This window comes from Nestor notabilis, unplaced genomic scaffold, assembly GCF_000696875.1.
Source record: "Nestor notabilis isolate BGI_N333 unplaced genomic scaffold, ASM69687v1 scaffold704, whole genome shotgun sequence".
Lineage (NCBI taxonomy): Eukaryota > Metazoa > Chordata > Aves > Psittaciformes > Psittacidae > Nestor > Nestor notabilis.
The window spans coordinates 491-27,360 of record NW_009925810.1 but is presented as its reverse complement, the minus strand read 5'-3'; the positions used below and the strand labels follow the sequence as shown (position 1 = coordinate 27,360).

General features: G+C 38.3%; 1 protein-coding gene across 1 annotated transcript in view; it reads right to left on the bottom strand.

Annotated features, from left to right (window-relative positions):
• LOC104404692 (ephrin type-A receptor 6-like) overlaps nt 1–24,675 on the bottom strand; it is a gene marked incomplete at both ends in the record, with an annotated part of 59,433 nt that extends 34,758 nt beyond the window's left edge. Inside the window, 2 exons of the mRNA XM_010013199.1 lie at nt 12,564–12,773; nt 24,614–24,675. Coding sequence (XP_010011501.1) covers nt 12,564–12,773; nt 24,614–24,675 — 272 coding nt within the window. The remainder of the gene's footprint in view (nt 1–12,563; nt 12,774–24,613) is intronic.
• Nucleotides 24,676–26,870: the final 2,195 nt, after the last annotated feature.

Below are 26,870 nucleotides of genomic sequence, written 5' to 3'. Positions count from 1 at the left end.
ATCTTTTTCTATGAAATTAAACAGAAGATTTTTAAAGGGCAGCTCCTTGAAAATGAGAAACCTGCAAATTCTACCAAGTGTCAGTCTAAGACCTTGTAATCTTATAAATTAAATTCTAAAACCCACAGTCAAATTTCATCCAGCTCTGGGTTTTGCCACCAGATATGAAAACGCAGTATCACTCACTTTGCCTCAGTTGAGTTTTCAGGTGAGGCAGTGAGGTGCTATAGGAACAAGAACATACAACTGATTCTCTTTGGTGAATACAGCTGTGGAGAAGGTGACTTATACTCCAGAAGACCACAGCTCAGAAAACTACAGCATCTGAGATTTTTCTGAGTGTTCTGCATCCAAACCTCATCTCCTCATCCATTTACATAAAGTTGCCTAGACTGGACTTTAGGTTCCCCATGACACTGATGTGTTTCCCACAAAAGCTGCTACTTCCTCTCTTTACGGATTACGATCTTAAGCAAATATTAGGCTATAACAAAATCAAAACAATACTAACTTTCCTTACTTTCAGAAGCATCATCCTTTCCTCCGTGGTATTCCCTCCTTTCCCTCAATTTTTTGATTGCTTCTCTTTGGTGACATTAATATATTAGTGATCCTCATTCAAAGAGAAAAAAAAATCAATGAAACCAAACAGACAACACCCAAAAAGTCCTTCCAAAAGTAAAAGAAAAAAAAGGAAACTTGGTTTTGCTCAGGTTTGCCTCGTGAAGACTGGATGTCAGCAGTCCAGGCTAAAAATCAATACGGGTCAAGTCCCTGCTAAATGAATGGAATTTCTATTTTTTTATGTTACCATTTATTTTCATCACATAAGAATACAGTGACTCTGAAATTTTAATGCCACTTTCTAATTTGATAAATTTGAAATTGATGAAAGTAATGAAACACGGGTCTAGCTAGCCACATGCAGCTGCAGTGTAGGATAATTCCTCAGAAGCCAGACAAAAAAACTTCAACAAAACCAACCAACAGAAAAAATGGGTGCGTTCAAGTTTTGGGTATTTAGCACGCAGAAATTCCCAATTCTAAAAAATAAGTAAGACTGCATCATGGTGCAGGAGTGTTGTCGAGAATTTTTGGTCTCTTCCAGTGTCATAATAGTTTCTCTCCAGTTGACACAGTATGCTCAGTGCAAAACACAGTACAGCAGGGGAAATTGAGACAGGTAAACCTAAAGGATCAATAGCATTTGAAGGCACTGTACAAACTTCCTTCTCTCAAGGCTCTCTTCCTGTCAGTTTTGAAATACGCATCTGACTGTGCCTGAAAAACTGACTGCTTTAAAATAGCCAAGTCTAACAGGTGGGGTTTTTTAATTTAAATTACTCTTCTATGGGAGTAAAGTCAGGAATTCTTTTGACTACACTCATGGACATCACACAAAAGAATTACATCCTACTGTAGAATATGTCAAGCTTTAACTATGGCACTTCAAAAAACCCTGGTGAAGACAACTGCTTCAAGTTTTCAACCCAGAAGTTTTATACTGCTTTATGCAGAGAGGTTACTTTTTACAGCAGTGTTTAATGCTGATCATAAATTCTCATGGAGAGCGGTGCAACAAATGAAAACAAAAAAACATCATCCAGATCTTATTTCCTTCCACCTAACAACAGCTAAATAATAGAGTTAGAGCTGAGCTGTTTGGATCACTGGAGCTGAATGGTTTTCTTTTCCTAATGAATTGCTCTGACTTCAACAGCACACAGTAAACAAATTTGGTTTCTTAACCTGTCTTTGAAAAGTACCAATAATTTTGAATGAGAAAACACACCACACGTAGGACTAAGCTACATTCTTTTTCAAAGCTTTCAGGAGGTTATTCTGCTTGTTCTGTAACTCAGAATACTGTAACCTACAGTAATTACTGTTGGTGACATGCTACTGAAAGCAATACCTCTGACCTTAATGGACTGACTTTAAAGTGATTAAACAGTATATCAGGAGCTGTGAATACTGCAGGTATGTTCCAGTGTATTTAACACAGTAAAGACGTTTTATGATATGCTGCTCCTTGGTCTATATTCTGAATATTAAAGTACTAAAGGAAATGTGATCCTTATTAGCCTAAGAAAATAGGTGTTTAGGATTATATCCATTCTCATAATTAGCAACAAAGCAATAACTTTGATTTTATATCTGTACACCTGCATTTTTAATCTTAAGTGTGGAGAGTATAATTCCAAGTGAATGCGGGTATTGCTTTAATGCATATTATGCATTTTTATAATAGCTTCTTCAATTATAGTTTGAAAATGGCAATTCTGATTAAAAATTAAACAATTATAAATGCATGTGATCAAGTCCCTGTACAGCTAAAAGAACAGCTGTGTTTGGAATTGCATTCATATTCTGATAATAGTTATTCATATTCTGATAATAGTTAGCTTTAAAAAAATATCTATCAGCAGTACGAGGAATTAACAATAAATGCTATGACTGCTTATAGTGTATAGTGGAAGCATTCACATATATATTAGTATACTGCTTAACTTTATTGGGCTTGGTTTCCAAGGAGAGTAGTGTCCTTGGACAAAATTTTCTGAGGTTCTCATGTCCAGCTGAGAGGTCAGTAACTTTAGTGCCTTGGTCAATTGGTAGTCTTTTCAAAAGCATCACATGTAGCTTTCTGATACTCATAGAATCACAGAAAAAGAATCATAGCATAGTTAAGGTTGGAAAGGACCCTTAGACCATCTAGTTCAACCCCCCTGCCATGGGCAGGATGCCTCACACTAAACTGTGTCGCCCAAGACTGTCCCAGCCTGCCCCTGAACACTGCCAGGGATGGAGCATTTACCACTTCTTTGGGCAGCTTGTTCCAGTGCCTCACCACCCTCACAGTAAAGAGCTTCTTCCTTATATCTAACCTGAACTTCCCCTGTTTAAGTTTAAACCCATTCCCCCTTGTCCTATCGCTACAATCCCTGATGAAGAGTCCTACTCCGGCATCCTAATCTTCACTTGACTATTACTGCAGAAATGATTTGCAAATGCATTGGCTTCCTCCTGCCTCGCTTGCGTAGCTATGTAAAATTTGCTCAGAGAAGTAGGATTGCCTGTTTCTATGGGTTCAATACCAGCAAGTTTCGAATCTTCTACCAAAGCCAGACTTAACACTCATGACTGAGACAACACTGTTGGGGGAGAGAGAGGGGGCAGAAAGAGCACCACTTTTTTTTCTCTTCCTCCCCTCACTGGCTATATAATCACAAGTAAGGAATGATCACTTTAGCCAAAATAACTGTAGATTTTCTACCAGTTAACACCACCAGCCTTTGTGATCTTAAAACCAGTCATTGCTTTAACACACTTGATGAATAATCCTTCATTCTATGCTAAAGCAGAAGTAAAACATATTTATCATTTTCTTCTTAGGCAATGGAAGGTATTATTTAAGCTCTTCAGGGAAACTGACCCTGTCTCTTCCTTCTGCCAAGTGCTAATCAGATCATTGGGTCACCAGAAGCAATGGCAATTACAGTTCTGAAAATAAAGAGAATATTTGTTACATTTAAACATTTAAAAATCTAAGTTGTCTGGAGAAAAAAACCACCACCAAACACAAAACCCACAACCACACAAACCCACAACAAAGCACTTTGCAGCTTTATGCAGCCATTTAATGACAACTTTTTGTAGTGATAAAGAGAGGCAATTGTCAGGCTATTGAATACCTCAAAGACAGCTGTATGGTCAAACAGCCATCTTTTGGAGAATGGCAGCTTCAAAGGCTCCCCAATTTATCTTTGTTTCCTTTCTAAATGACAATATCTATATCGTTGTACTTTTGTGTTCCCTATCAGCAGGGACTTGGCAATGCTGCAATGAGCTACAGAGAAGGAAGATTAACAGCAAAATGAGTCTGCTGATAGAGTCTCTTTACTTTGCACAGGTAGGATGTTGCCTAGCTGCTGCATGTCTTTGCCTGACCATCTAGACTGCAACAAACAGGTACACTTCAAGCCCATGAAAGAAATCAGTATCTTATGGTAATGAAACTTACATTTCCCAAAGAAGAGACAATTGTATATTATGCAATTAAACTGCAAATTATGAAGGTTTTTTTTTCTTTTTCTTTTTTTTTTTTTACGAGACACAAAGTTCTATCAATTATTTTCTAGAATTCTGTCTTGAACTGAATGACGAAGAATGAACTAGCAAACAACCGTCCCGTAAACTCTCACCTAAACATTGATGATGCATATTTTATTTAGTGTTTGCTCATACCCAAATTAAAAAGTAAAGCCAGGTAGTATTTCCCCAATGGTGTGTGACAACTACAAAGCAAAATCAAAATCTCAACACTGCAGATAAAGGAGAAAAGGGGTTTTTTTATTGTTAACTCTTGGAAGTAAACTATAGATTAATTTTATTAGTCTTTCTGGTGGATTGTACTCTACTGGATAATCATTTCTATCTGGATTGCAGGTCCCACAGTCACATTATTTTGTTATTGCTGTCACTAATAAATGCATTTTGCAGAATTAAACTACTTAAAAGTAATGACTTACTGAAAAAATCTTGAGGCCGGAACGATTTGTTTTGCATCTATGTAGCATGTGGCACAGAATTTCACTGTGCGAATCCTGCACAGCCCTTTCTAAGACAGGGCATGTATGCCAGAATGGTGCAGTCCTCATTCAAGGACTTTTACAAACAGACATCCTGCATATCTACAGGCAGTTTTAGTGGTGTCATGGTTTAGCTCCAGCTGGCAACTAAGCACCACCAAACCGCTCACTCACTCACTGCCCCTGCCACAGGATGGAGAAAAGAATCAGAAGGGTGAAAGTGAGAAAACTTTCACCTTCTTCCCCCAGCTTTATATGCTGAGCACAAGACAACACGGTCTGAAATATCCCTTTGGTCAGTTGGGGTCAGTTATCCCAGCTGTGTCCCCTCCAAACTTCTTGTGCACACTCAGCCTACTCACTCGTGGGGTGGGGTGAAAGGCAGAAAAGTCCTTGACACTGTGCAAGCACTGCTCAGCAGTAACTAAAACATCCCTATACTATTGACTCTGTTTTCAGCTCAACTCCAAAGCATAGCCCCCATGCCAGCTATGAAGAAAATTAACTCTATCCCAGCCATGACCATCACAAGCAGTTAGAGTTACTCTTGTTTGAAGCAAGAACCATAGAATCATTTAGGTTGGAAAAGAACTATAAGATCAAGAGTCCAAAAACCACCATAGTGAATCAAACCCAAGGGGGTCTAATCCCATAATGTGTGGCAGTAGCCATATCAGTGTTTCAGAGGAAGGTGTGCAAGCTTGAAAATAATCCACACTTTGCTACTTCTCTTTCACATTTGTTTTCTCCTTGTCCTCTTTCTTTGCTTTCCTAGGCTGAAATACGAGGTTTCATCTCTCCTTAAAACTGTCTGTAATAACTGGACATTATTTCTTCCTAAGAATATTCACCTCCCTTTTCTAAAACAACCAAAACAAATCCCCAACTTGTTGAAACCTTGTCCCAGATGGTTTTCTGTAGCAATCAGCTCCATGATTAATCACACACTGTGCAATAAAGCTATTTACCACCATTAAAATAGTTTTGAATTTCCTATCATATAACTTAATTGAACATATTTTTCTTTTTATACTGCATGAAACAGGAGTGTATATTTCTGACCTAGGCCATTCATTATTCAACATGGTGTGCTTCCAGTGGTCATTTGAACCAAGTTTTTAGCCTAGATAAAAGACTTGTTGACGTGAATTTCCTGTGTATTGACATCTCTCCAGTACACAGGTACATTATGCTGTTAGTTCTCTGGAACAGGATGTTTTAATGATATTCATGGTCAGAACTAAAAATAACTTTTCCGAATTTTGGGATACTCTCATAACCCTAATCCCTATCTGTGCCTTTCCTTGCTGCAACAGGTAACATGAGTTCAATGAAAACATGCATGCAGTGAATCAACAAAAAATACTTCAATAGTGCGAGTTGGAAAAATACTCAGAGTGGGTTTTCAGCCCCAGGTATACCGTGTCCTGAGAGTCTGTGGCATACTTCAGAGAGATCTGTTAAAGATACCAAAGTGTAATGTGCTGTACAAAACCCAGAAATGGTAAATTTCTAGCAAAGTTTGCATCTCAACTGGATAAATTTCGGGAATTCATGTATTGAGAAAGGTTGACAACCACTGCACCAAAATATGCTTTGTGATTTACTGTTTGACTACAATAAATCCTGCTGTCATACTGTAGTTAAAAGCAACTCATTGCACTCAGGAGGCTGATGCTCAGCTAAGAACAAGGACATGCACTGTCAGGAGATAGGCAGCAGCTGGATTCCTGCACAGGAGCACAATAATCCTGATGAGACAAAATGATACTGATTGCCTTATCAAAAGACAACCCCTTCAGGATCCCATTGAGTTCTGTATCTGTAATTTGGCAAACAATATTATAATCTCACAGCAGATACAACCTTTAGTTAAAAGGTTTCTGCAAACATCAGCACTTACTCAAAAGATAGGAGTCAGATCATGAATGGCATATTTTTTTATCTGTGGCCACAAGGTTTAAATATTTACCTCTTAACTAAATGGTAGGAGTAATAGAACTATCTGTCCTTTTCCTTTCCCTTCACTTCCAGTTAACCTGTCATCTTATAAAATACTGTCTGAACAAATATCATGCATCTGATGCTTGGCTATAGAATACATGTGATGGTAAAGAGCAACAAGAAAGGGATTTTCAAACAGAATAGGAAGACCATAGGGTGGTATGAGGCAAGCACCATGAAGAGGAGCAGCATTCGTGCTACTCATCCTGCTGAGTCATTAAAGAAGGCCGTTTGGAGGTGTCAGACTGTATGACTGCCTTACAAGCTGCAAGGAATACTTTGAGGATTTATGAATGTGCATGCTCTCCATTTAGATGCTAAGGAGGATAGATGCTGTGGGGAGAGCAAGGCTACTGTATGCTGCCTATGGAGAAAAGTGGGGTTTGCAAACAGCCCTGGGCTATTTGGTTTCAACTAGGCTTTCAACAGAGTATTCAGGCTTCAGCCTGGCAAGATGAAGTTGCAAAGCTTGGGAACAAATATTACTTTTATCACAAAGCATTAATCTGTTACAGGCCACATTAGCCCAGTCATTTCGCAGCCAGTCTCTAGAAAAAATAGATGTAAAAGCCCTCCAGATAAGGCAAAGGCTTGGTGGAATTCCACAACACATGCCTGGTTTCTGACTTAGAACCAAACATAGTCATGATGAATCCTGCCTATCGTTATGATTGTCTTAGTTTGGTGATAACAAAAACATGTTAGACAAAATGTTAGAATCTTAGAATTGTTTAGGTTGGAAAAGACCATAAGACCATCAAGTCCAACCACTAAACTAACACTGTCAAGTCCACCACTAAACCCCATCCCTAAGCGTGACATCTACATGTCTTTTAGATGCCTCCAGGGGTGGCAATTCAACCATTTCCCTGGGTAGCCCATTCCAATGCTTGACAAACCCTTTGGTGAAGAAATTGTTCCTAATCTCCAGTCTAAATCTCCCTGGCACAACTTGAGGCCATTTCCTCTTGTTCTATCACTTGTTACTCAGGAGAAGAGATCAATTTCCCCCTTCCCACAACCTCCTCTCAGGTGGTGGTAGAGAGTAATAAGGTCTTCCCTGAGCCTCCTTTTCTCCAGGCTAACCTACGCCAGTTCCTTCAGCCACTCCTCATAAGACGTGTGCTCTAGACCCTTCATATCACATTACATATAGAATTAAATAGTTGACAATGATTGTGCTCAACCTTATGTTACCATTAGTTTTCAAGAAAACAGGTTAATACAGACCTTTAAAGTACACAGCCTTTTTTTCTTGCTGCTTGTCAATAATCAATTTACTCCATTGTCTATGTTTAATTTGATTCTTAAAGTAAATGTCTAGGCATAGGCAATGCCCTTGTCATAGCACTCAGGTTACTCAGAGACTATTGGTTCATATCCCAAATTAACTGGAAAATCATCTGTGTCTTGTTTTACTTTTTAGCAAATTAAACCTTTTCCCCCCAAGCCCATTATTTGCATATGACTAAGAGAAAACAGAAAATGTCTTGACATATGGAAATTACATAACAAAAAATATCATCCTGATATTCCCAAAGTTTTGCTACTTGCTAGTATTTATATAGATTACTGGTATCAATCTGCTTTACTCCTCTAATAAATCAGCTACGCCTGAAATCTCCATGGATTGGGTATTTTGTCCAGCTGTCCTGAGAAGAGTCAGACCCATGAAGTTTATCAAATGATTCAGGAAATGCAATGCAATAAATAACTTCTCAAACTACTGTTATGGAAATATTCTTTACATTAAGGCTGAAATCAGAAATGCAGCTGATGAAATCTAGAATACATTTCTTTATGTAACATGTAACTCACTTTGTAGCAGCTTTTTGTCTTATTAAAAATCAGATTTAATGGAGAATATTAAGGTGTCACCTTTAACAGAAATACCAGTTTAATCTTTTTTGCAGTAGTGCCACAGATCCTGGTCTGATTTTATATATACACACACATTTTGCTGTATGAAACTGGTTTTTCTAGAGGCGCGTGGTTCTTCTTGAAATACATTTGAACCCCAACTATGTTTTAAACTAAATGAATCTACATCATATAACATTGATTATCTAAAAAACAGGGATGCGAGAGCCTAGATGTCCTTTATATTGACAGAAATGCTTGTTTGCATACTAGAAATGGTTTTCTTATGAGTGACTTGGAAACCGCTACTACAAATGAAATTTTTGTCTCTGTGGGAAAACGAACCCATACTTTTCAGTTATCCCAAAATTTACCTTGTCTTTTCTTGATCTATCTGAAACACAAATATTGGTAGTCAGATGTTTCTACTCTTAACTCCTCCTTCCTATTTTAAAATTATATGTTGCTTTAAGTTTTGCAATTCGCAGTAGCAAATAGAAGCCAATCTCTTATTTCCTACGAATCCTCTTATTTACATCTTTATGAAAGTCAAATGCTGATATTTTAGTCTTTTCATGTACTGTTTCAAAGCATTCAGCAGCTCTCCGACCAGTAGTGTCACAGTCTGATATGCTTGGCAAACAAATTGTGTTATTTTACGGCATCTGTGAGGTTTTCCACCAAGTTGAATATAGTCTCCTAACTAGTGTTTCAATGTGAGAACAGAATGTAGTAATTATCATATTGTTTTAATTTCAGATTTTCCCTGTCAGTTATTGCTTTTCCTAGACTTAGATTCCTGATTTTTGCACTCCATGTGGGAGGATGTACCAACAGAAATAATATAAGATCTATCAGAAACAAGCAAATAAAGAGGAAGTTATATATATTGAAAGATAACAGGAAGACAAAGCAAAAGATGTTGATCAGTTGACTCAAGGCTGTGCCTGCTCAGATGTGGTAAATTCACAAGGTACTAGGGTCTTTTGGCTTATTTTTGAGAGAATGCAACCTGTTTTGCAAGGTTTTTGCATCAGTTTACATTTTTATGTCTGGAAATACAATCACACAATATTGACCACCGCATTACAAATATAAAATTCTATATTTTGGCTTAAGTTGTCCTGTCGCTCTTGCTTCCAAAGAAAACATTCAATTGTATCATTCTATTTCTGATACCAGGACCAAGACAAAAAGGGGAATAAAGAATAATCAATTTCCTCTTATCAGTGACAGATAGTGGTGTACTGGGAGATACGGACCTAAAAATACTACTATTCAATGTGCAGACCCACTTTTATGGTACTGGGCCGTTATCAGTAAAAAACTGTGGAGAGGAAACACAAATTCTAAAAGCTCAGAACCTTTGTAAGAACACTGAAGGTTTAACCTTCATATGGCAAAAGCACAGTATGGAACTAAAGAGATGCTATAAAACCTTCTAGCAATACATGTGGCCTGCTGGTGGGAAGAAGTCCATAATGAGGACAGAGGTCAAAGACGTAATGATTATCAGGGCAAGTTGCAAGAGGACATGCAATCTGATGCAAGGTTCTATTCTCTTCTGTTACCATGAACAACTGCTTAAGGGGCGAAAGTCTTCATTGTGAGAAACATTTCTTTCTTCCTCCCACCACCTCATTTTGGCCATAATTGTGCTGTGCTCCTCTAAAGAGTGACTCCCTACAGAGCCTCCTACAGAGAAGATCTACTGGACTTGCTCAAGGGGACCAAGACGCAGAGGATGGAGCATACAGCAGGCAAGAGAATCCCACAGAAAACTTACTTGACTATCAGCAGATGGTCCAGAACAAAAGCAACATGAAACAGGGACTGCAGCAGTGATGAGGGAAGGACATTTTCCAAGGACCAGAGGTGACAGAGGAGAATTGGGCAGGCTCAACCACAGTGATTAAAACAATCTGGATGTGAAGACACACTTGCAAGGACAAAGGGAGCTGTTCTATTACGCCCAATTCCTCTGCTTTGAATTCTTAGAAATTTAGAAAGTTTCTAGTTGATATTATAATGACACATAGCACTTTCCCACCTGAATTTCAAAGCTTTTTGATCTTCATGGTGGAAGCAGATTCACCTTAAATATCTGGCTGATACAAGGTCCCTCCACTGGCCATCAGCCTCTGTAATGCCCCTCCATATCTGCAGTATCCTGATTGACATGCTATAGATAACTGCTCAGCTTGATTTGCTAGTACAGCATGTGGCTGAAACCTTGGAGGACAGAATCAGTGGCTCTGAGGTATACCACATAAAACAGCTCTCTCAGTCTCACATTAACTAGCTAGGTGAACAGATAGCAAAATAGCGAGCATTTCATCAAATCTGTCCTATGCTTCAAGAAAGTCCTTCAACATAGATAAATTGCCATGAAACACTCATTTTTTAACAATATAGCTAGAACTGCTTTTAATCAGGAAATGCTCTGATGAAAAAAGGCACAAACTACTCTGAAAAACTAGTTGTTCAGTACTGGTATCCAGTAGAAACTTACAGGACAAATAATAGCTGAAAGCCTCAAATTATCATTTGGTATTTTTCCTGAACCTAACTGGGAGAGGCTGCTTGGCAATTTTCAGTGCCTTCCACCAGCTGAGCTGATTAGCCCATGATCAGTGCTGAGAAATGTAACGTGCCTGTCACTGGGGGCATTTGCTGCCAGCTGAGCACACTCACATGGACAATTAGCAAGGCACAGCCAACATGCAATAACTTGTTAAGATGCAGTAATGTTTATTTTTCCTTTCAAGCCTCATACTAAGAAGGAGTGTGAAGCAAAAGAGGTTTTGAGAACTAAGGGAAGGAAATGTCCCTGATAAAGGAGAAAACTATGATTCCCTCGCACTCCCCCAGCTTGCATATTAATACTGACAGAAAACCTTGCCAAATGACTTGTTTTGCTCCAGTCAGCTCTCACTTCTGTGTAGACCATGTTCTCAATAGTGAATTTATCAGAACACTCCTATTTCAGGCTAAAAAAGGGGGAACTGTAATTATAATAGCTATATTAAATATATACACCAGAGTACTCACTACAACACAGTTCAATTAGATAAGTTCCTTGTGTTAGCCATACATCACTTTTTACAATCAAATAGAAAAAAGACTGAAATAAATTATTTAATGCTAATTTATTATCTCTATTAGAATTCTGTCACTGTGCCCTATCATGGGAACATACAAATTCTGTGCATTTTGTGAGAATGCTAATGGGAATGCACTCTGGCTCTGAAATAATTTTAGTTTCAGTGATACATATGAAAGTTACTTGAAATCAGATGATCTTAAGGTCCTTTCCAACCCTAACTAACTATTCTCTGATTCTATAAGATTCTTAACGTGGCTATAATCGTAACAAGAATGTAACTGAACATTTTAGAATGGTGAAAAAATGCTGTATCTGAACTTACAATTTTATTAGCACCGCCACACTCCTTCCACTATTTTCTTCATCCATCAGGTGCAATTGACTTTTCTTCTAAATCAAATTTGAAGAAGCTTCTCCATGTTCAAGAATTTTTCACGTTAGAGAACACCCCCCAAACCAAACCCATCCAAAACCCACATTTTCCATTATGACAATTTATTTACATCACATAAAGAATTTAATTATTAATGAAACAAAAACGTTGAGAGAAAGGTCCTACATATCCCATTAGAATGTAAGAGTAAGTGAAATAAAATTAAAATTTGAATTAATGAATACAAGGCTTGATACCACCAACAGTGGAATTGGTGAGATTCTCTCCTCCCTCATCTCCCTCTTTTAAAAATCTAACTTCATAAATGAACACAAGTTAGCAGAAGGGGAAATGATGTGGAAAAACACCTCAAAAACCAAACAGAACCCCCAAAGAATAATGGAAAAGGTTTCCCACTTATACTTGCACATTTGCTTAAAGAAAACCTTCTGCCAAAGTTTATTATACATCCTTCACACAGCCAAAAATCAAAACAACTTCGCTTAAATATCCTGGCAATTGGAACAAGACAATTCAAACTACTGTTCCTATAGCATAGACAAATCTGAAACCAGACTAAAAGAGGCACAAGGCAATCAACTGTTTAAATTAGATAAGACAAACTTACGCTTGTTGTGTAAGCAGCTTCAGGGTCATCCTCTAACACTCGTGACAAACCAAAATCGGAGACTTTACACATGAGGTTACTGTTGACCAGAATATTACGGGCTGCCAGATCACGGTGTACATAGCCCATGTCTGAGAGGTACTTCATGCCAGATGCAATCCCCCGCAGCATGCCAACCAGCTGGATGACTGTGAAGTGACCATCATGCTTCTGCAAATAAAGATGCAAGTTCAAAGAATACAGCTACTTTTCATTAATTTCATACGAATGATATTAACTACAGCACATGTTTAAAATGCATTTGTAACCCATCCAGCCAACCTGCCTGCTGCAAGCTTGTTTTTGCAAGCATTTAACTTGGTTAGCAAGCTATTCCATCTCTCATTGATAGTTTATCCCCCTCTTCCACATTTCACACCTTCCACAATCTTTGTACTAGCAGCATTGAATGTCTTTATCCTCAGTTACCAAGATCACTTTCTCCCAAAACTATTTTTTAATTCAAAAATCAAAATGCACACAACCCCCCTCTTCATCTCTTACTCCATGGCCTCAGGAAACAAAATATCCTCTTTTTATTGTCTCAGTCTTGATTGCCTGCATGAGGTACTACTGTTATCTCACATTTTGCTTTTTCTGGGGGAGTTACAAAACCAAACAAACCAAACCTTCAAACACAAAACCTAAGACAATCCTGGAAAAAGTTTGAGGCTTTACCTCATATCTGTCCTGCACCTAATGCCATAGAACCTCTGAACAGTGTGTTAAAAATAAGATTTGGGCTTAAGTTCAGGGGTTATGTAGCTTTCCAAAGTCTTTTGGGCTAAGCCCATTAAGCTCAGACCCATGAACACATTAAGCTGCTTAACTCCTGCTCAAATCTATTGGAGTTGAACATGTAAATAAGAGTCATGTTGTTAACCACACTTGTTATCTGGTCAGTCCTGGTGGGCCTAAGTTTCCTGTCTGCAACATTAATGTTAATTCCTCTGTACCTCTACATCAGAACACTCCTGAATTGTGTGGCAGTGGGGACTAAATGAGTGCCTGTGCAGGAATCCAGTTATGGGCTCTTTGCCTTGTTTAGGTCTGACCTACCTACCATTTACAGGAGACTGCTTACAGCAGTATTTTTGTGACCTCAGTTGGCAGGCATTTAGCTTCTCATGGATTATTCAGGGAGCCAGGCTTTTATGTTAGCAGGAACAGCCAAACGAAAGCAAACAACTCTTCCCTGCAAGTTAACTTCCCATTTTCTCTTTCAACACCTTCAGCATTGAGCTACAGACAAGTAGCAGTGTTCTGATCAGCATTCGGGACACTTCTGTTGCTTGGCTCATACATTAAAGCAAAAAGATTTTTATTCAGGGGACACATTTACAGTAAATCCAGTAAATTCATTAGGTTCAGCAAAGCAACAGGCTGAACTGTATGGATATGCTTAACTTCACCTCTGATCACCGGAGTATGTCAGATTTAATGATTTGGGGCCTATATCTAGCTAGTCAGGATATAAACATTTAAAGGAATAGGGAATTAGTACTGAGCTGTAATTAAGGTTACAAAAAAACCCACAAACAAAACCCCAGACATGGGAGAAATTTGGTTACTTGCTCCTCACATTATCAGTCTTCTGAGATGAAACAATACTAGACCAAGACCTGCCTCTAATATATGTATTATGTCTCTACTGAAATCAAGAAATTATACATTCTTAAATGATAAATCATTTGGTGCGCATAACAGGCTGCTAAATTGAAAAAGTTTTTTATCTATAAAGAAGTTGGAGGAACTAGTTCCAGAAGTCACCATTATACAATTCAATTCTAATGAATGCAAATAGAAGGACAGACGAACAGAAAGAAAAGGGTAACAGAAGATATGCGTGGTTGCTACATGGTTTGGCTTCCAAGCTGTTATTCTAAGGCAACATACAAAAGTTAAGATACTACTACACCTTGCCATCTAGAACACCTAAAACCCTCATCCTACCACACAAACCCACTTGTATTTAAGGAGCCATGCTTCCATCAGAGGTCAGATACCACAGCCATCTCACAGACTTCTCCAAATCACACTTAATGATGCTTCTTTGAAACCAGCTATTTATAACTTATTCATACCAATTTTTTTTCCCTTCAATGGTCTCACTGCTTCTCTCCCAGCAGTACTCTAGAGCCTTTTTGTCTCTAAATTCCCTATGCAAAAGCAGAGGCAGATCTCTCCAAGTAATCATGTAACACCTATAAGCAACCCCAACCCTTTATTGTCTCCACCAAAACAACCTGTAAGGTGTTAGTTCTGCAGGTGACACTCACCTGAGGCTCAACACACAAGTGTGCTAACCTGATATTTTACAAAAGGCCATTCCCTATGATGGGCTCATGATATTCCCTATCACATGCCCCTATCACAAAAATAAGGGGAACCTCTCAGAGTCTAAAACATGCCACTGACAGATATTTTAAATAAAAACTTTCCAGCTAGCAAATAAGTAAAAATAGAGACAATATTCTTAATAACTATTGTATTTATTGTAATAAATATTCTTAGTAAAATTTCAATAAAGGAAAGATGCTAACTCTATCTGGTATTTTATGTAATGAAGCTTCATGGGATTTGGGTTTTGCTTTTTATTTAATAATTCTAAATGTTCAATTGACTCAAAATTTATTACGCTGGTTGCAAACAGTTAATATTCTTCACACTTACCCATATAGATGTCTTTTTTAACTAATTGTAGAATTAGGATTTGGAATGAAACACTTATGAATGACTTTTGCAAAACAATCAAACAAGCTCCCCCTGTCCCCCCAGCAAAGCATGAAACAAAACCAACCCCTCAGACCTCTAGATTTTACTTCCTCCTTATCATCACTAACAGATCCATTCTTTAAGCAGCCGTCTGCAACACCTCAACCTTTTGTCCCCCTGGATCACAAGCATTTATTTCTTCCTTTTTTAACTTGTGCTCTTTCATAGCTAGACCACGCTTGACTGATTTTTCATAAAACATAACCTTTCTCTGCACTTTCCAAGTCTCAGTCTTTGCCTTACTGGTATAGCAGAAATGCCTGAGTTAAAAACAATCTCATGCTTTTGCCATTCTCTTCCTCCTTCTTTCAAATTTATTTGGGCTTCTGCCTTGACACAAAAAGTTCAAGTTTCTTATCTCCATCTTTGAAGAAATGACAGGTCTGCTAACATACCAGTTGCAATTTTATTCTGTCCTCCTTTTCCCTCTGTATATTCCTCTGAATCCTCTTCTACAGTTGTTTTTCTCTGTCCCTTCTCATGCTTGGTTTTATGTCATTTCATTGCCATTTTTCCTGCCAGAAAAAGAGTCTTCTCTCTCTCAAGTTTCTCTGTAATCACATCTGCATCAGTTTCCATGGCAATTGTATTCCCTTGCAATCTACAATCTATACAGTCTGGTATAATTTCATCAATTTAGTTGAATCTTCCAAGGTATTAAAATATTTGTCTGATTTAAACTGATCAGGATAGATACTATGGGCCATATTTAACCCTTGGAAAATTCAACTAAATTGATGAAATTATACCAGATATTAATCTGGCCTTGTATTTGTAGCATTTGTAAATCCCTACATCCATCTGTGAGTCAAACCAATCCTTTGCCAACTTTCCATTGTCTTGTTTCATATGCTTGTCATACAGGGACATGAAACACTCATCTGAATGATATGGCAGTTGCTGTCCAGGACTTTATTCTGATTCCCATAGCTTAGATGTGAAATATGCTTTTGATAGGATTCCCACTGGGGTGTTAAGGGTGTTTGTTAATCAATACTGGCAGCAACTCAGACCTCAGTGGACTTACCACATTTGTCTTATCATCCCATCAAATTTTAATCAGGCTTTAATGGCTTAGCTAAATAAACTTCTCTCAACAGCTGAGTATAGATGCAATATCTGAGTCCTTGCCATTGCATTTATGCAGCCCTGCAAACACCCTGAAAAAATGTTGGGTTTTAATTCAGCTACAGTTTGCTTTTCAAAACTTATGTACATTAAATATCCTCCTCCTATTACAGACCCTTCAACAGCACTGACATATAATGGGCTAGTGAAGAGGGTCAGTTATTGCAGAGGAGGAAGGATGATATCCTAAGTTTCTTTCTTTGCTTTCCACCCTATACTTTCCAGCTCCAGCATGCAGTAATTCAGTGCTTTTCTACAAGCCCATGGAATTTTACTACTGAGCAGCCTTTTGGAGGCATGGTTGTCGAATTTTTCTGTATTGAACTTTAACAGGATAAATCTACCAAAATTCATATTGCAAGTATAACTCATTCTTCAGACTATCATGTGGATTGCACTCAGGTTTAAATTATTGGTACCGAATAAGGTCAACTGTCAATTTCTTTTTTAATCAACTGTTAACAGGATTCTGTACAATTGTACAGCACCTGATTTCATTAAGTATAATACATAGAAACCTGAAACTATCTTAGTTTATGCTACTTACGCTTAGTTTATACTTAATAATGCTATTGAGAGAGCTTACACAGGATCTAAGTCCTCTTCAACCATTAAAAATACGGGAAATCTTTTTATTATTAAAAAAAAAAAGTTGCAAGATGAATCCATCTGAAAGCTTATTTTAGGCTGCAACAGCCACCCTCAAATCTAGACAGAATAGCAGCAGTAGCCTTGCAATTTATGACCCTGTTTTCCTTACTCAGCTGCAGCAACAAGAAAGGGGTGTCCTGGAGTAACCAGTTGTCCCTGCCCACTTTGGTGCACTGAAATATAGCAGTCACAGAGCTGGAAGGGGCTGTGAGGGGGGAGCAAATCATCTCCTCTCCCTGGGTTATTCCTGACATGCTTTTCTCACCTGTAATTAAAGACCACTAGGGAAAACACTTTTTATCCTACCTGCTCTACACCACATCTTAAATAAGACGCCTCCCTTCAGCATGACACTTTGACAGGCACAGATTTCTTTTCCTCTTTGCATCTGCTTTTTATGCCCATGAAGACTAAATATTTTTCTTGGCCTTTTATTTGGGCTTAACAGAGGTTCAGTCCACAGCTCTCACTTGCTTGGCAACTATTCTTTTTGATTTTGTTGTGGACTCTACTCCATACAGATCCTGAAGCATCATGGTCCAAACAATACGCAGTACCCCGAGGCTTCACCAGTGTGATGCAGAGAACAAAAGTTACTTCACAGATCTTGCAGGAGATACTCCCGTTTCTATATTCCATTGTGGTATTTGCCATTTTCACAGCAACATGAATGCCCCAACCACTAGAGTAATTTCTTCCAGCAGACTTTTTTCTGAACAGTTATTCTCTGTCCCCTAAACCACAGCTGATTATTCTAGCCTCAGTGCAGTATCATGCCCTTGTCCTTACTTGTAATGTTTTCAAAACTAATTAGTTACCAAATTATTTCTTAAATTCATTGTGATGATTTAAAATTCTAGCTCTGCCTTGCTGTCTGCCCATGTTCCTACTTGACTTTGCACTGCCTGAAAATTTAGTCACAGTCTCAGGATGCAGAAGGTTAATGGAAATATGAGGAAACAAAGAGTGCAAACAACCCTACTTCATATATCTTTATACCAAAAATCTGTTCTCTCCATACAGTATGTAGCCTATACAGTGTCTGCTAACAGAAATTTCATGACAACCATATTTCTCTAGCTGCTCATAAGGATCTCATGTGAGGGAGCTTTAAAGCCTTACTAAAGTCAAGATTTATGATATCAACTGCTTCTCCCATACCTACAAAGCCTGCACCCTGTTACAAAAGCAAATCAGACTGTTTGACAAAATTTGTTCTTGACAAATCCATGTTGGCTCATACTTATCTCACTGTTATCTCTAAGGTGGTCATAAATACTTTTTTGATAATTTCTTCCAGAAATCTTTCAGCAGTTGACATTAAGCTGACTGGCCTGTAATTTCTTGGCTTCTCTTTTCCCTTTTTTTCTTATCTCCTGGTATCTTACATATTCTCCACAAATTTGCAAAGATAAAGAGCATGGTGAAAATGTCCACATTACATATCAAGTTCTTTTTGGCTTCAAAGACAAGACAGTTTGTGATACATTTCTTGTTGCTCAGTAAGAAGAATATCTACAGTGATTAAAAATACCCAGCATATGTAAATGAACTACTCACAGCAGTATCAGAAATACTGTTTCCTACCTATTTTTAGCAGGGTGAGACATTGCTTGAGAACAAATGTTGGCTCTGTAGCATCAGTGACAGCTTCTCAGTGTAATCTTAGATCACATAAATACATGCTGTTAACAATTCCACTATTAAGGTAACACATTCATTCAAACTCAGCTTCTAATTGCTTAATTTGTTTTTTTGGTTCAGAAAGAAATATTTGTATCATCAGTCTCCAGGGCAGGTTCTCTTCTTTACAGAGTCATTTCTGAAAGCAAAATGCTGCTTTTATCCTGCCAGGAAAGGAATGTGCCTCTAACAAATAAAAAATGAATGCATGTGAAAGCAAAAGAAAGAGTATTACTTATGAGCTCTATGTTGTTGCCTCTCTGGATGGAGATAAATAATAACAGGAACCATTAAACTTAGGAAAGGCCATCTGGCCTCTTTTCCCCAAAGCTGACTCTGTCTAGTGAGGCCATGTTAGATGGATATACAACACATACTTTACAACATTGTTTTGTAGAACTTTCTATAAGTCTTCATTTTTCTTTTCCCAAACTCACTAAATGTAGGTATCTGCCACAGCAGCTAAACTCTAGTTGAAAAAAGGGTGAGCCTGATAGCAAAGCTGCTCTGAGAATAACTTCATAACGATTACTGCATCAAAGAGCAATATATCATAATATTTTCTCCTTCTAGTAACACTTATCTTAGCCTCTGCTAGACAGGCCTCAAGGGATTAAAATTTGGTGATGAATTCCAGGGTTTCATTTCCTGTACAATCCACTGCATTTAATGCTCTACGGCAGTTAAGCATATTCTTTTGACTCTTTGCAAGAACAAAATACGTTTTACAGCATTTTTACCTACTATGCATGCTTGTAAATAAATCTTTCTTTAACAAGTATTAATTTTCTGAAGTGAAAGGAAATATATCAGCCACAAGTTTTTAGGTAGGAAGAGGAGCGTTACTATTGCAAACTGCAACAATGAAGAAAGCAAGACAACAGTATGATTATTTTAAGTAAATAATCAGCTCAGAGACTCATGAAAGTGGACAAGACTGGAGAATCTTTCAAATGTAAACATCTGTCTCTTCAGGATATAGTTAAGGGAAAATGCTACAAAACCTGAGGAGCTTGCTTTCCCATGTTGATCCCTGGAGAGTGCCTTCCTAATAAAGAAGGGTGAGCAAATACAGTGCAGTGGATACAGCTGGTAGATCATTTTAGCATCAGGCCTGTTACAAACCCTGCCGCAATACTGTGAGTTCTCATCTGATTAATTTTGCTATGTTCTTGCCTCACCGAGCTGACTATTGGTTAGCACACCTTGGACACTGAGCAAGAATAAAACAGTAACAGTAGCCTGGTAGTCTGCAGCTGCAGAAAAATACTGAAAGAAGTTAAAGTACTCTGGTGGTAGTTTTTTGGTTCATTTCACATGATCCCACGTAGCCAACCACAAACAAGCATCCCCGAAAGACAGCTTCTAGATGCATTCCTTTTCTGTGGTTTATATCCATGACTGTACTGAACAATGCATGAGAACGATGAGCACAGGCCACAAGCCAGCAAATGCTCCCCAGGCATCATTCTGTGCAACTGAACCCAAGAAGCAGTAGCCTCCCTCCACAAGCACACAAGCCACCTAACCTCCTAATCACCCCGTTCCTGCCTCCGTGACGCTAAATCCAATTATTTTAGCCAAGAAAGACCCTTCAGGTGGATCTGTGAAAACAGTAGATGAGATTTAACAGCTTAAAGTCTATGAGACATCTACTCAGAGAGTGGGCTTAGAGGTGGAGGGTGGGTCAGAGTGAAAGGACCAGCCTTGCGGCAAAGAACTTTTACAGGAATCATCTGACAGGCAAGACTGATGAAAATATCGTGATGTCCAGCACAAACAGCTTCTTTTGATGCAGCCCAGGACGCAGTTGGCTTTCTGTGCTGCGAGTGCACACTGAAGCCAACTCACGTTGAGCTTCTTATTGACCAACTCCCCCATGTCCTTCTCCTCAGGGCTGCTCTGAATCACTTCTCTGACCCAGGTTGCACTTGACTTGGTTGAACTTCATGAGGTTGGCACTGGCTGCCTCTCAAGCGTGTCCAGGTCCCTCTGGATCCCATCCCTTCCTTCCAGCGTACCAACTGAGCCACACAGCTCGGTGTCATTGGCAAATTTGCTGAGGGTGCATCAATCCCACTGTCCATGTTGCTGAAGATGTTGAACAGGATCGGTCCCAACACTGACCCCTGAGGGACTCCACTCATTACTGGACTCCACTTGGAGATTTTGCTGTTGATTGCTATGTCCATCCATCAAATTGATGTCTCTCCAGTTTAGAGACAGGGATGTTGTGTGGGACAGGGTCAAATGCTTTGCACAAGTCCAGGTAGATGATGCCAACTGCTTTGCCCCTCTCCATCAGTTTTGTAGCCCCATTATAGAAGGCCACCAAATTGGTCGACATGATTTGCCTTTAATGAAGCCATGCTGACTGTCACCAACCACCTCGCTGTTTTTCATGTGTCCTAGCATGGTTTCCAGGAGAATCTGCTCCATGGTTGTACCAGGCATCTCTGTTGTCTTGTCACATCTTCTATAATCTGTATCTGTAAGCCTGAGCAAACATATCTGACTGCAACTATCCTACCTAATTGCTAAGTACATCTTCCTATCAATAAAGATAGCTGCTCTTTCAGCTCTTTGTGTGTTTTATTATTTTCCTCATATGCTTGCAGAAGAAGTGATTGCTAAGATCTCCATGACACAGGCCAGTGACTGAAACATAAAGACAGTGTGAGAAATTTCTTCAGGTGTTACCAGAAGTGAAGTCACATGTACCTTATTTCTGGTCAAATGACCATTTTATTGACAGCATATTTCAGGTATACTTTTGTAGGATGATTAACTTACATTAGAAAAAAAGATAAGTGAGTTTCATCTTATGGAAATTAGTTTTATGTAATTGCAAAAATAAAGCATGAAAATTTAGTGTCAAGTGTCTCCAGCAATTTAGGAGGTCTGATGGTGCACAATCACTGTAATTAATTACCATCATCTTAAAGAATTGGTTCTAATTAGCTGATGCCTTTCCACTAGGAATATATCTGAAGCATCTTCATATTGCATGCGCATACCAAATTTTGTACCCAAAAGCTCAAAGTTAGCAGCTAATACATAGGATATTTGTGGGATGGGGGAGACAATTTAGCTGAGCTTCCTATTTAATTCTTATAGATAGCAGAAAATAAGGCACTGGCTTGGGGACTTTGGGTCATATAACTGTAACTGAAATACAGCACTAAATAAGATGAAAGATGAGTGTAAGCTGCTGGCCTGGGATTCAGGGGAGTTTTACCTGGAGCTTGCGATTAGTGGCACAACTTGTACTGTCATGGAAGCTAATATTCCACCAAGTGTGTGAGGAGGGTGATGGCAAACATCTTCCATGAAGAGTCTTCTGGAATACCCCCACATGATTCATCACAGAGTCTCACTTTGCAATTGAAAGATTGGCCTGTTTTTGCATTCTTTGGAGAAGGACAGGTTGGAGGGATGTGCTGGTGAAGTTTTGAAGGTTGTAGTGTGTGGGGAAGTACTTCTTATGGTGAGAACTTGATTTCCTCCTCCCTCTGTAAAACCACTTCACACTGTAACAAGTGACTTCTTTAAATAATGACATAGACTATCTTATAAGCCCTGCCAAATCTCACCACATAAGTATCTCACCTCATCTTTCTTAGAATCACTAAAGATAAACAAACTCTCTCTGCTTCTTTCTATCTTTACAAAAGCTTTAAAAAGTGTAGACCGCTATCCGCAGGGAACACTATTATTAACGAAGCAGCTGGATTTCTTTTCAAATAGGTTACTTTGCAGCCCTTTCCTCTGCTAATTACTAATAGAAATGATGATTTGGGATGCTGAATATTATCTGAAGTCCTTTAAAAAAACATTTTAGAAGAATAAACCATATCTGAAGTATAAACTAAAACTGTAAAATAATATACATGGAAACCAGCTGCAGAAATGATTAGCTTACATTTCCCCCCAGCAGTTTTACCTACAAATATATCTCATGCAATGTGAGAAGTATTGATTCGCAGTAACATCATAATTTTGCTGATGTCAGTTTCTATTACAGTATCCTCATAGGAAGTAACTATTCTGATGAATAAATGCATGTGAAGAAAAATTGGAATATAGGTATCATATCAGAACAATTCAGAGAAGGTAATTCTCTCTCACGAATTATTTCAGTATTTGCTTTTATTCTCTTCTACAAAATTCTGTGTGTGCACACACACACATGCGCATGCACAGAGCAGAGTTTCAGGCCCAGACAAGTCTTCCTGGAACACTGATGAAAAATTACAGACCAGGGAAGCCCCACGTACTCAAATCAGTGGCAGTCTGTCTGCTGCAGATGGCTAGAGAGATGAGAAAGAAAGGCAAGGGGGGTGATTTTTAAAACCTACCCCGTTTCTAAGAAGAACTTGATGATATCAAATTCCAGAAAAATAACTTGATTTTGAGACATCAGCAAATTCTCACCAGAAACTGTGGGTTGGTGTGTTTCTGACAACATAGCATGTATCTGTCATGTGTCTTTACAAAGAAAAGTAAAAAATTATTTGGGACAGTCAGTGAAGAGGACAAGATAAAATATTAGAGACAAAATACTATGGAATAATCAAAAGCAAAAGGAATGGAGAAACAACGTCTTGTCTGTAAATATCAAAGATAATGGCTTTGATGTGCTTTCAGGGTAGCATCCTTTGTTCTGGATGCTCTTTGGCCACCTCTTTTCTCAACCTGCTGTTAAACATGTACTCTCTGTATGACTTCCTCTCCCTCTCTCTGGTTTAAGTCTTCTTTCTAAAGTGTTGGCTTTTTTTTCCCCTCCTGCTTATTCGCACTTTTCTCTTTGCAGCTCCTTCTTCCTGCTACCAAAGCATCCTTGAGTCACCATCATCTACATTTTCATGCAAGTATTTTCTCAGCTCCTTGTTGAACACCTCTCCTTTGCACTTGGAACACACTTTCAAACAAGTTCACAAAACCATAGTCCCTCTACCTGCTGCCCCAACCTTGCCTACAACCCCAGCTTTGCCATTCTGCAAGATGGCAAAAGGCGAGACAGAAAGCGAGTAAGGGCTGATGTTTAGTTTCTAAGACTAATTTGAAATATTTGACAATCAGATTATTCACATAGGGTCTTATGTCATTGGGTCTTTGAAGCATTTCCAGCGGTTCTGTTACCAAAGAGACTATTGTAGGCTGAGTTTAACTAACTTAGTTTAACTAAGGAGGATCATCTTTTTGTTCTACTTTTCTAAGAAAAATTAAATGCAACTGTGGCAACATATTAGTCATGCTTTCTGTAGACCCTCTTTAATATTTATTAGTGACCTTTGGGGGTTAATTAATGCCAGGACATTTCACCCATGAACTGTTTTCTGATTCAATTTGTTAAATGCAAGTAACCATAATAATTATAAATCAATTACTGAATCTATTCTACACTTCAGCAACCAAAAAATCCATAACAAAATATTTTTGAAGGTGATTGAGCAAAATGAACTGCTTCCATAAGGCTAGGTGTTTGTGCTTCAGGTTATCTTCACAAAACCACTATCTGAAATACATTTTTCTAAATATGGGAACTACTTTTGTAGAAGAAATCAATTATATTCTTAAGCTTAAATCTTCTCTTTTCCAGCCACGCTCTAATGTATAACCGTACCTTAGAAATGTACCCTGGGGAAAATGCTTCTATTCTTTGCTAAAAATCCATGAATAACATTATGTAGAAATTAATTTATGATAAATGATTTAAAATCTTAACCTAGAATGGTGTCTTATTCAAATGTCATCAGAAAATGGCACCTCACCCGCAGAAAGGAGTCAAGGGATCCATTCTCCATGTATTCAACTACAATCATTACTGGTCTGCCTGCAAAACAGCAAAGAAACACATTAGGATTATAAACATATTATGGGGCTTTTATAAATACAGCTGTTATACACAGATTATTCACAGTAGTTGAATATGTTATATATTTTCAAAATCCTTATTTATATTGCAAGCACAATTCCCTGTGTTATTCTCTAAGAATTATTTTCTATGGGTTTTTTTTTTTTTGGTACTGGATTAGCTGAATGTGCATCATTCACTCTGGTGTTTTTCCCCTTCAAATGGATCAAGGAAGAGCCTGCTGTTTCCAAATAGCAACACTTGCTGCATAGGTGTGTAACATTTTGGAACATATTTGAGTTAAGGCAAAATCCCCATATTCATAAGCCATGTCCTAGAAATTATAAACTCTCTGCCATCATTTTCCTCTCTGAGAAAAATATCTTAATAATTTAGGGGCCTACAGATAGACAGTTAGAAAGGCATGTCACAAAGAAGCTCTCCTAGATTGTGCGCACGCATTGGGAGTGTATAATCCAGCAAAACTTTGAATCCGTATGTTTGTACATACATAACATGCACAATGTTACTCAAATCACAGTTTTGCTCAACAGCTTTCCTGTATGGTTCCAGGTAGGATCATATTCAAGTTTAAGTAGAATAACATGTTACATTTCTTTCTTAAAAGAATACCCAAATCTGAAGATAAACTTTTAAATTGGGTACCTAACCATATATAATTTCACTGTGATACCCAGGAATAAACTGCTGCTTGAGAACTGCTTGAGAGGCCCAATTAGCATGCTAATCAGGCTATGCAGCAAGAAGATTTTTAGAATTGTTAATATTACAAAGGAGCCATTCCAGTAGCTGCAAAACTAAGGCAATGAACAAGAATGTTAGAAAGATTGAGAAGCAGGCAAAAAGTCTTAAAATGGCAACGTTTTCTTTCCTGAGAATGCCTGTCTCTTTTGGGGTTTGTGGGAAACCAGGGGTGTGCCAATTTATGACACCAAAAGTCTGCCCATTTCACTTTCTTGGTACAACACTAACTGTTCAAATATTTTTCTAATCCAAAGGAGGCCTCTTTCATGACTTTTTTCTCTGTGCTTCTCAAATTATGTTTGTGTTTTGTTTGGAAAAGGGGATGAGAAACACACTGCATTCATCGTGAGGAAGTGTGGAAGGGCATTATGATCATTCCAGCACAATTGTCCCATTTCTCTACATGCTAACTTTTTGTTCAGCTTGGTTAATAGTGCAAGTGCTTATTAAACTGTCCATTATATACAATAAGCCACAGCCAGGTATTTATTTCCCCCAAGGTCTTAGATCCAACCTTAAAATTAAAAGAGTGAATGACCCATTTCTCTGTCCCAAAATGTGGACTTGGAGTTCCAGATACCCTGGTGATGCTCATTCACGTAGCTTAGTCTAGTCTTTCTGGAGCTCCTCACAATAATCTTTCATTTCTTCTAAACAAATTTTGGGTTCTTTCTGTATTCACCCTGATGTTTATGTCCTCAGTGAATAAAATAGTGCTTCCTAATGTTAGCACAGTAGTACATTTTTTTCTGTGTGAAAATTCTCAGATGCCTTGACAGTCTTTTCAGATAGCCTTTATGAAGTGTGAAGAATTACCAGCTTCTTTCCTTTTAATTGAATGTTTGATCTCAGCTGCAGATGTACATCTGCCACCAAATCAATTTATATTCATCTGCAGCCATTGATTATACCCTGGTTTTGCATTATAAGCTTAAACAATACATAAGTTTTAAACTCTTAGACATCACAGCATTTTAAAAATTAATGTTTTCTTCACATTATACAGCTTGCTGATGATGACGTTGTATAGCCTAGTCTCTTTAGTTTCAAGCACATGAATGCCCTAGATTCCTTTACCTTTACCATTTGCTTGCTGTCAAGGGGCTGACATCTCCATATAAATGGAATACTCCATAATTTAGAGAAGTAAACAAACAGCAGCCTGATGCTACAGGATCTTCCTATATGCAGAACTCTCTCAAGCAAGTAGTAATGTCTAAATTGGGGCAGACAACACCATCTTGCAGTAAATCATTCTGGGTAAACCGACAACTAAAAGACCTTTGTGAAAGATCTGCATTTGAAGGGAATGACAAATGGAGCTGTTGAGCTTCAAAACAGTGCCCCTAGTTTCCTGTTAGTAATCCTTTGGTGCCCTACACTTTCTGGAAGCTATTTTGTAAATTCTT